General features: G+C 32.4%; 1 protein-coding gene across 7 annotated transcripts in view; it reads left to right on the forward strand.

The window, feature by feature from the left end:
• Positions 1 to 10,858, forward strand: part of Pds5b (PDS5 cohesin associated factor B) — a 193,993-nt gene extending 183,135 nt beyond the window's left edge. For 3 of the 7 annotated variants that reach the window (XM_046454163.2, XM_046454165.2, XM_058582526.1), the window contains exons 32-35: positions 1,718 to 2,157; positions 2,248 to 2,358; positions 5,042 to 5,180; positions 6,807 to 10,858. In XM_046454163.2, coding sequence (XP_046310119.1) covers positions 1,718 to 2,157; positions 2,248 to 2,358; positions 5,042 to 5,180; positions 6,807 to 6,842 — 726 coding nt within the window. In that variant the 3' untranslated portion in view covers positions 6,843 to 10,858. Of the gene's footprint in view, positions 1 to 1,717; positions 2,158 to 2,247; positions 2,363 to 5,041; positions 5,181 to 6,806 lie in introns of those variants that run through there. The other 4 variants (XM_046454164.2, XM_046454166.2, XM_046454167.2 and 1 more) reach the window with 3 other exon arrangements.
• The last annotated feature ends 214 nt before the right edge of the window (positions 10,859 to 11,072 follow it).

Below are 11,072 nucleotides of genomic sequence, written 5' to 3' on the forward strand. Positions count from 1 at the left end.
TCACAACAGAAATTTATTTTCTCACAGTTGTGGAGGCTGGGAAGTCCAAGGTCAGATGCCTATAGATTTCAGTTTCTGATAAGGGCTCTCTTCCCGTCTTGCACTTTTTCACTGTGTCCTCATATGAGAAAGAGAGAGGTGCTTCTTACAGGATATTAATCCCATCATAAAGTCCCCACCCTCATGACTTCTTCTTGACCAAATTACTTCCCAGAGACCCTATTTCTAGTATCATTACATTGGGGAATGGTTAGGGATTTAACATAGGAATTACACCAGTTAGTAGTAAATATGAAATAAAACTTAAACATATACAAGAAGGGTAAAAGAAAATAGATTAAAACATTAAGACTCTAAAACGAAGTAAGCAAAGAGCATATGCCAAAGATATAATTGGGCAGTTCACAGGAAATATAGTGACTAATAACAAATTTTAAAAATTACAGGTAAATTGATAGTTTTTGTTGCTTTCTTTTCTCTGATTTAAGAGTGTAGATTGATAGACCTTTTGGAAGTTAAGTTTGCATTGTAAGTGTTCGTACATGTACTCTCATTCTTGGGTCCCTGGAGAATTTTCTCAGTCTCCCTGTGCATTTTCATTTCAAATTCACTGAATGTAGACTAGGATTTTATTTTAAAATTGAAAGCCACTGATGTTTTGTTGTTGTTGCTAATTAACTAACTTAGAAATAGTATCTCTGAGTCATAAATATTTACAGAAGTTTTAATATGTGTTTAACTTTTATATCAGTCTTCATTTAGAAAACAGAAATAGCTCTTTTATGATGTTGTAAGCATGATATATAACTTTGATGTTTTATTATGCTCTGTCTGGTGAAATTAAACTTATTTAAATTGACTATCAAAACAGATTCTTTATTATAGTTATCCTTTAGTATCACACAGTGAATTTAGAATGTCCTTTTTCATGAAACAGTTCTTTTTTTTTTAATATCTTGTTTTAGTTGTAGTTGGACACAATACCTTTATTTTCAATTTTTATATGGTGCTGAGGATCGAACCCAGTGCCCCCCATATGCTAGGCAAGTGCTCTACCACTGAGGCACAACCCCAGCCCATGAAACAGTTCTTCACTAATATATAATTTAATAAAGTAGTGATTTGCGAGGCTTCCTTTTGAGGCTTTAAAATAAGAGTAAAAAGTTATTCTCTTACCCCAGAGAATTTTTTTAAATTGAAAAATGAGTAAATTTCTGGGCATGTTGGCACATGACTGTTATCCCAGCTCCTTGGAAGGCTGATGTTGGAAGATCACTCTAGTCCATTAATTTGAGAATAGCTTAAGCAATATAGCAAGATGCCATCGCAAAACAAAACAAAAAACTAGTAAATATTTTAGGTGTGACATATATAAGACGTATATCTGACATATATGAGCACTGGATATTTAGGTATATGTTAGTGATAACAGGTTTTTTTGTTTCATTGTTCAGAAATTTTATTTTATGTTAACAATTTTATTGTTACATTACATAGGATAAATTTTTGTAAACTTACCTAGTTGATATCCCAGTTAATATCTGGTTAATATTTGTATGTTTTCTATGAGCAATTTTATTTATTTGTTATTTATTTATTTTATGGTGTTGGGGATTAAACCCAGGGTCTTGCTTGTGCTAGGCAAGTATTCTGCTATAGAGCCATACCCCCAGCCCCAACAATTTTATTTTTAAAAAATTGATCTCTTTCCCTTCAGTCTGAATTAGAGAAGCCTAGAAGTCGGAAAAAAAACCCTGTCACAGATCCAGAGGAGAAATTAGGCATGGATGACCTGTCTAAATTGGTACAAGAACAGAAACCCAAAGGCAGTCAACGAGGCCGGAAAAGAGGCCATACAGCTTCGGAATCAGATGAACAGCAGTGGCCTGAGGAGAAGAGGCTCAAAGAAGATCTTTTAGAAAATGAGGATGAACAGAACAGTCCACCAAAAAAGGGTAAAAGAGGCCGACCACCAAAACCTCTTGGTGGAGGTACACCAAAAGAAGAACCAACGATGAAATCTTCTAAAAAAGGAAACAAAAAAAAATCTGGACCTCCTGCACTAGAGGAAGAGGAAGAAGAAGATAGACAAAGTGGAAATACAGAACAGAAGTCAAAAAGCAAGCAGCACCGAGCATCAAGGAGAGCACAGCAGAGGTAAATATGTGTAACTCTAAGCTACATCTATTTACGTACCATATTTTAAACCATAATTTGATGCTATCCACATTTGGGTCTTCCCCAAAGCAGAGCAGAATCTCCTGAAACTAGTGCACTTGAGTCCACACAATCCACACCACAGAAAGGACGAGGAAGACCATCAAAAACGCCATCACCATCACAACCCAAAAAAAATGTGTAAGTTGTAAATAATATTAAATTTCAAACCAATTTCAAATTATTTTGCAAAAGTTCATTTACTATATTTAAATCCAAATATTTAGTCCCATTACACTAGGTAAGATAAATTTTTATAAACTTACCTAGGTGATTGATATCCCAGTTAAACCTCTGGGTAGTATTTATACATTTTTATAGGTTTAGGCAGAAGTTTATGAATGAATACAAATAATACAGACTTTTTATGTATCTTAAGAGATGATTAGGTATTTTTATATAATCACTACACATTAACCAGGTTGCCTCATCATCACAAGCTACAATTTTTCTTCATATTTCCTCATAGCAACTTTTTCTTTTTAAAAAATTGGTTTTATACTTCTGCTTTTATTCTTTGAACTTGTCATAGAAAAGTAACAGATACCATCTTTCTTAAATCCATAGAAATTATCACATGTTGATCTCAAGTATTTTATGTTTTTGTTTTCTAATTGAATTCATTTGTCTGTATCTAAATATAGATAATTTGGGGTGTTCACACAGGCACATATATAAGAGAGGTATAGCAACAAACCTGTATTGTCAACATGACAGATTATTAACATGACAAGAGCATCAATACTGTGATATGTATGGTTGGCAATATTTTCATCTCAGTTATGTAAGTGGAAGTAGTTTACCTTCGCTTCATCAGAAATTCTGCACACTTTTTCTGAGAGAATCCAGTATGTAATTACATCTGCAGCTTCACTTTTCAAGTGTTGCCAACATATCTTAGTTACTTGATTACCTTGGAGTTTTTCCTGTTCCTGTGTATTCCACAGGAAAAGGAAAAGTTGCCTAAGCGTCTAGCCAGTACTTCATGCCTCCTAACTTGAAGGTTAGGAATAAATATTAGGAACTAAATATTTTTCTCTCTCAGGTTAAAGATGAAGGTAAGTGCATTTTTTATGGCAGCTTCACAGATGTATTTGAATTCAACCAAAGAAAAATCACTATTTCTAAACAAAGAATTCATAGGGAGCATTAATACCTGTGATGAAATTTTTAACAAGGGAATAAAAGGGGTTAAATATTTTATTTAGCCTTGTAACTTTAGTTTCTTTATATCTGGACATCATACAATTAAGGGCTTAATGTGTACCTTCTAAAACAATACAAATTCTCTTATGCATGTTCAAAACCTAAGTTTATTTGTTTGTTTTACAAATCTGTATAGGAAAAGATTCTGTGTTCTATCTTGGCAGCCTGTTTCCTTGCTCTGGGGGGCTCTTTTTCAGAGCTAGAACATATGGTATTAGGTGGTATAGAACATATGGTACTATATGTCTGGTGTGTGTGTGTGTGTTTTCTGAGCTCAGTGGAATTGAAAAAGATTACCATTATTTTCCATGCACTTCATGTATAGTGGCACTTAACAAGCATGGTTCTTGTCCTCATGGGACTTACTGTCTAACGGGCATGCAGTCATTAAAGAATCACATTAATAATCACATAAATAAAGAATTATGGCTTCTGGGGCTGGGGTCGTAGCTCAGTGGTAGAGCGCTTGCCTCATACACATGAGGCACTGGGTTTGGTCCTCAGCACCACATAAAATTAATAAATAAATAAAATTGTTTTCTAAAAATATTTTTTAAAAAGAATTAGGGCTTCTGATATGCATTGAAGGAGAATTTTAGGATGCTCTAAGAGAGTGTAATAGGAGAATTGGGGAGTTGGGGAAATATATTTCTTTGAAAAATGATAATGAGTTGATTATTTGAGAATAATAAAGAGTTAAGCAGTCAGAGAATAAGGAGAAGGACATTCCAGATGGAGAGAACACTATATTTGAAGTTTCTGAAGTGGAAAAATCTTTGCAAATTCAGAGCTAAAGGAAAGCCAGGGTTTGCTGGATTGTAGTTGTGTCAGGAGTTGAAGAGTAAAAAGAGATGAGGACAGACAGGCAATTTATCTTCAGGGTCATTATAATAAGTTAGTAGGTTTTACAAAATTACTCGTAAGTTCTGTGGAAAGATGTAAATGGGGATTGACATCAGCTATTCTTTTAACACTAAATTTTTAAAAACCTAAGTAAATGGCATATAGATCAGTAAGAGTAGAGGGAAGGGAAAGGGGAAATACTGGCGACTAAATTAGAGCAAACTACATTCAGTGCTTTTATAATTACATCAGAATGAATCCTAATGTTATGTATACCTGAAAAGAACTAATAAAGTTTTTTATAAAGAGCATTTTACAAAAGGAAGAGACAAGAGGCAGGAATGGTTTGAATTAGATAGTAGCAGTGAAAATGGGGGAGAAGTGAAGGGTTTGTGATTCCTGTGAGTGGAATGTATTAGGCCAGGAGTGGTATACTCTTTTCTGCTCAAAGAATTTTCGCTTTGGGTTGTCAGTGGACATAGAAGTCTTTTCTGAGTTGTAAAAGGTGAAAGCAAAGTCAGACTTCGGGTTATCTTTTGAAATCCTTTATGGTTATAGTCAGTCACATTTAATTCTTGTTCTTTGGAAAATCTATGTTTGTAAGATTCTAAAATAAATAGTAAGGCTTAGAATATAAAAAATACATACCTCATGATGTAATTGAGGATAAAAATGGTAGAAGAATTCACAAAATATTTGATGCATTTCTTCTAATGAGGTAATCTACAGCTTAAGGACTGGAATGTTCATTTCATTTTACATGTTTTTACTCTAGCCGTGTAGGACGCTCCAAGCAAGCAGCTACTAAAGAAAATGATTCAAGTGAAGAAGTAGATGTGTTTCAGGGTAACTCTCCTGTCAATGATGATATTCCACAGGAAGAAACAGAGGAAGAGGAAGTTTCTGCAGTAAACGTATGTGTTTATTAAAATGTCATGTGTTAGTAGTATGCAGTATAAAAATAGAGTCAGTAAATATTTTGTCAGATCCATTTGGTGCTTAGTGTTGCCTGTAATTCCAAATATAATTCTTTGCTATAGTTTATAGTGCCAGTACTAGCTTGGATAATACAACTTGGATAAAAACAACTTTTATGGAAGTCTGAAATGAAGTAAGAATAATAGGTATAGCATAGTGAATGTGTAAACATCAATTCTAAACTGAATGTAGAGAAGTACAAGTAGCAGTTTAGCATTCAACACTTGAAGCATTTAATTTGTACCTTGATTTTAAGGCCATTGATATCTGTGAAGTATACTATTATTTATATATATTTCATGAATTTGACATTTCTATTTGAGTTTCACAATAGACTAGAAATTATTCACTCTGAATAAAACATATCTTTAATTAAAATCAGCTTTTGGAATTGAAGTACAAACTTAATGAAAATTCATAAAATTGGTAATAGATATTTCTTGTGCAAAAATAGGGATGTGGTGCTTCCCAGGGGAAAAAAATTTTTTTTCAGTTAATTGAATGGCTTTGCCAGTTAACATATCTAAGATACTTCTCTTTGGAAAACACATAATCAGCATAATTAAATTTTGATATACTAATGCTAAATCTTGTTTTTTTTAATTTTTTAGTTGTAGTTGGACACAATACTTTTATTTTATTTTTATGTGGTGCTGAGGATTGAACCCAGTACCTCATGCGTGCTAGGCGAGCGCTCTACCACTGATCTATAACCCCAGCCCCTAATACTAAATCTTTAGATTAGCTCAGCCAGCCTTCTTTTCTTGAGAAACTTGAGTTCTGTGACCAACTCCCACCAGAGTTGTTCTTTGCTGACTTTGTCCTTTTTCATATAAGCAGTGGTCCTATGTGCCCTGGGATTTATTTGTGTACATGGGTAGGTCAAGCTGAATTGTTCTTTCAAACTTGGTTTGGCTTAGCTCCTAAAGGTTTTTTAGGATGGGTGGGGGAGTGACAGGGGTCAGAGTAAGATTACAGAAGAGTGATTAATGTCTTTACTAATCATAGAAAAATATGCAGTAAATTAATTAAAACCCTGTTCTTTTTATATTTATATTGTTTATACTGACCTTTAGTTTTAAGCTTTCATTAGCATTTGTCTGTAAATGGTAATATGTTTAATCTCATATTATTTATATCTAATTGATAGCTGTTAGGAACCAAATTCTACTTTTCTAGAAAGATAGTTGCAAGCACAAGTTCATAATTATCAAATGTTTTCTTTTACTACAGAAACATAAGTAGAAAGATGATAAATCCATGTGTAGTTGTTTTTCTTACTCTGAACTTTAATGTCTGATCATTTATCTCTAGGCTTATCAGATAGAAAAGTAAATTACTTTGCTGATTTGGGAAAGGCTGTTTATGGGCATGTAAGGGTTTGGATAGAGGCCTAAATATGTGATGCCAAGGCAGAAAGTTAAAAGGAGAAAGGTTTCGGGGAAGCAGAGAAAGCAGATTCAGAAACAAGTGAGAATAAAGATTGGTTGAAAAAATAATTATGTTATGTTTAATAAATGTGTTCCCATTTTAATTAAGTCTCTGGTGACTTTTCTCTTAAGGTACGGCGGCGAAGTTCTAAAAGGGAAAGGCGATGAACAAATATAATTTTCTTTACGAAAACTTTGGAAAAAATCATTTTTTTGTCAAGCTTGAGGCTGAATCAAGCCTTTGATGCACGAAATGGGACTGCTGAAGAACGGACAGTTGGACCTTACTTTATGACCTCATGCGTTTGTGGTCACACGCTTTAGCCATACACATGGTGATGACATTGACTATGGAGTATTGTGAAAGTGTAATGTGCGATGGCTATGTAGACATAAACTAAAGAAAAACCTGTAAATATCGTTTTTTCTTTCCTTTTAAATGTTTCTGACTTCTAAAGTGCTTGTATAGCTTTTATCTGCGGCTTTAAACTGACAGTACCCAACTGTTTACTGGATCTATTGATTTGAAAAGAGTTTGTTAGGATAGATCTTAAGCAGTAATCTGTCAGCGTATTTGTATTCTCTGCAGTTTTACTGTGAAAAAAAAATTTTTTCAACAATTGGTGTCATTTTCTTGATGTCACTATTGTTGGGAGTGTTAAATAGTCTCTTCCCCTTGTGTATCTTACCTAGTGTTTACTCCTGGGCATCCTCAATATTCAGAGGTGCTAAATGGTCTGCCATTACACCAGAATTAAGCTTCTGATGGGAAGACACCATGCAAATTGTGAAATAGTCCTAACGTTGCTTGATTGCTTTACAGATCAACTCAGTATTGGTCCCAGAATTTTCTGACCTTTCATGGCAATGAAAATTTTAAGAAGAAAGAGATTTAAAATATTTTAATTTTAAAGAGTGTGTTATAAAATAATGTAATGAATTCTTTATCCCATTTTATCATCCCTTTTCAGTTTCTATTAATCTACTGTATCAATAAAATTCTGTAACTTGAGTTTTTCATAGTCTAGAATGTTGTTGTGTATAAGTAATTTCCTTTTGAACATTTTGTTCAGAAAATGCAAATTATTACACTATAATATAATATCTGATATATACACATTTAGAAAATACCATTTCTTCATAACAGTGTAAAGTTAATCAGAAAGAAAAAATTTTATTGATGCAGTGTGTCTTTATAAATCTGTTCTTGAAAGCCAAGTGTTTTGTATTTTATAGTGAGTTGCATGTTTATGAAAAGTGCTGAAAATGAGATGTGCTTTTTTCTGTAAATTCATATTTAGCCACAGTATATGATAGATTACTCCATAACATAGTTTTTCATCAAAAGCTTATTACTGTACTTTATTTTGGAGCCAAAAATTGTTTTGGGGGGAGGGACAAGGTAGAAGTGATATATTCAACTATATCAGCTACTGTATGAATCACAGTCTTACAATATTGAATGAAAATCCACTTCATTTAGATTGGTTGAAGTGGAAATTTATTTGGATTTAGAACAGATCTTTTTCTTTTTTTTTGTTCATTGTAATCTGCAAACATAGAAACAAATTGCATAAGGGAGTATTCTTTTTACAGTTATATAGACTATATTTTGAACCAAAACATACAGATTACTGATTAATACTTACCCAGATCATTTTAATATTTCAGGTGCTGTTCTTTTGTTTTTTTCATGGTAGTTAACACCAGAAAAAAAAATCATATTCTAACTTATTAAATTTATCACATTGAATAATGGAGCATTTTCATATAAAACACCATTATGTTTAAGGTATATTTCCAAGATTGGTTGTAATAGATGGGGGATATAATAAAGAAGTTACTATTTTAGAAAATGACATTTTACTATTTTCCAGTGTGTATTGCAATTGATGTGATTTTTTTCTTTTAAAGATTTCCATGTTTTTAAAACAACCTTTTATTTTTAGAAAGATGTTTTGAATTATGTTTTCTCAGTGTTTAACTTTTCTTTATTTACACCAATACCGACACCAGTGATTATATAGGAAGCTGCTGTATATCAAGGCAGCTAATTTTGGATTACAATACTTTTTTTTTTAATGTTTAATTAGTTCAGTACTCCCAACACACTATTTCTGTTTCAGTAGTACAAAGGAGGCATGTTTTAAAATCTATAACATAACGAATAAGGAATAGCTTTGTATTTTTGTTATTGACTAAACTGCACCAGAAGTATTTATGGAAATATATCTTCAAGGCCATTTTATAAAACATGAGAAAATGATTGTGGAAGATTTTTATTTGCATGATCATAGTTACCCAGATTTCATTGCACTGTACATCATTAATATTGTACATCATTCACACATACAAAAAATGTTCATTGTAGATTTTATGTTCCATGCCAATAAGTCTGTAATTTTACAATGTGTCTGTTGACTTTTGGGGAGGATTATGATGTAAATTTTTCAGTTTTCTGTAGAAAAATAGGTGCAATAATGATCAAAGTTTTGATGTCCTGAGTCTCCATCTTAGAGGCTTATCTTATTATTATGTTTAAACATAACATTTTATGTACTAACATTTGGAGAGCCACATACTTTAAGAACAATAAAATTAAGTGTGTATAAAACATTAATTGCTAACTGTTGTTAGCACACTCTGCAGTGATAATGTTTATTCTGAAAGTATGTACTGTATAACATTAAGAAAATATTTAACTCACTGTAACAAGTTCCAATATGAAAACCTTAAGGTCCTCAGTGAGGTTACCTTGCTGCACTCTGTAGCAAATCCATTTAATCTACATTATAATAAAATTTCTTGCTGCAGTGCAACAGGAAGATTTTTCAGTGATCTTCACTGTATATGTAAATTACAAATGTGGCTGTAAAACTTGTTCCAGGTATTAAAGGTTAAATTGCTTTCTATATCTTCTTACAACTTGTAAATTTGATTTGTAAGATTTCCTTTTGCCCACTTAGAAGAATGTTGAAAATTTCAGAGTTTGTTTAATTGAGGTATATCTCTACCAGATAGTATTCATGTCAACATAATGAGCAACTGGTAATTAGATAACAAATTTTCAGACACAGTTTTTGAATTTCTGTGAAGTTTAATAAACATGAAAGCTTATATAATTGTATTTTTATGTGAATCAATATTTAAGTACTAAAGAGAAACAGGCATGTTGGTGGTATTTTAGTTTTGGAGCCTTTGTTTCATGAAGGGGAAATATATTTCCCAGTAACATTTTCCAGACTTTGATTAAACATCCCATACAAAACCTGAGCTCACAGAAATTTACTAAATACTATTTAAGTTAGGGAATTGCATAACTGAAGGAAATTAATGTATAATATGAACTTTGAAAATCAGCACAAAGAAAATAAGTTGCTAATGTTAGTTTTATTAATTTGTTCGACAACCATTTTATTAAATGCCTAATATATGCCAGGCACTAAAAAAATTGACTCTTTTTTATTAAGGATAAAGTTGTGATCTACACAGACTAATTTAACTGCCTTTGTGGCACTTATGTTGAGGGTGGGTGAATAAGCAAAAAATAATTAAATGTCAGATTGTGAAAAATGTGGTGAATAAAAAAGGAAATCCAGAATAGAGAGTAATGATTAGGGGAGAGATTATTTGATGCACCTTGAAATTATGTTATTTGGTGCATAAGGCTTAATATTGTTCCATCTTTGTGGTTAAGTGATACTTTCATAATTACAAAGTGTCACTTCATATCTGTATGAATACTTTGTCTACTTTGCCTGATCTAATATAGCCATACTAGTTTTAAGCTATTATTTGCGGTTATTTTCATCCTGTTTGCATTCTCATTTTAAAGTACGTGTCATGTAAACGTTTTGTATTTGTGTCTTGTTCATGTATCAAATTTGAGAATCTTCGTCCCTTTAATAGTGTTTAGACTATTTACTTTTAGTGTAATACTGATAGGGTTGGTTTAAAGCCTATCATGCTTTTTCCCCCTATTTTTTATTTTCTCCATTCTGTACCTTCTTTTAACTCAGTATAGAACTACTATTTTTATCTCTTCTGTTAGCTTTTTAGTTATACTTGATTGTATTATTCCTTTAGTGGTTATTCTATAAGTTATACTATGTATGTTTGACTTTTTACAGTCTGTTATATTAGTGCTTTTACAACCTTCAGAACAATACAAGAAGTTAAAAACAGTTCAATTCTGTTTGCTGCCAATATCCTTTGTGTTACAGTTGTTACATATTTTGTAGTTATTAATGCTACAAAGTTATTGTTGTTTCAAGTAATGTTCTTTCATGTTTACCCATTCATTTTCTAATCTTTGTGCCCTTTCCCCCAGTCAATTTTTTTTGTGTGTGTGGTGCTGGGGATTAGAACCCAGGACCTTGTGCATGCAAGGGCAGGCGT

This window comes from Marmota monax, unplaced genomic scaffold, assembly GCF_021218885.2.
Source record: "Marmota monax isolate L192 unplaced genomic scaffold, Marmota_monax_Labrador192_F-V1.1 WCK01_AAM20220418_F8-fsc00011, whole genome shotgun sequence".
Taxonomy (NCBI): domain Eukaryota; kingdom Metazoa; phylum Chordata; class Mammalia; order Rodentia; family Sciuridae; genus Marmota; species Marmota monax.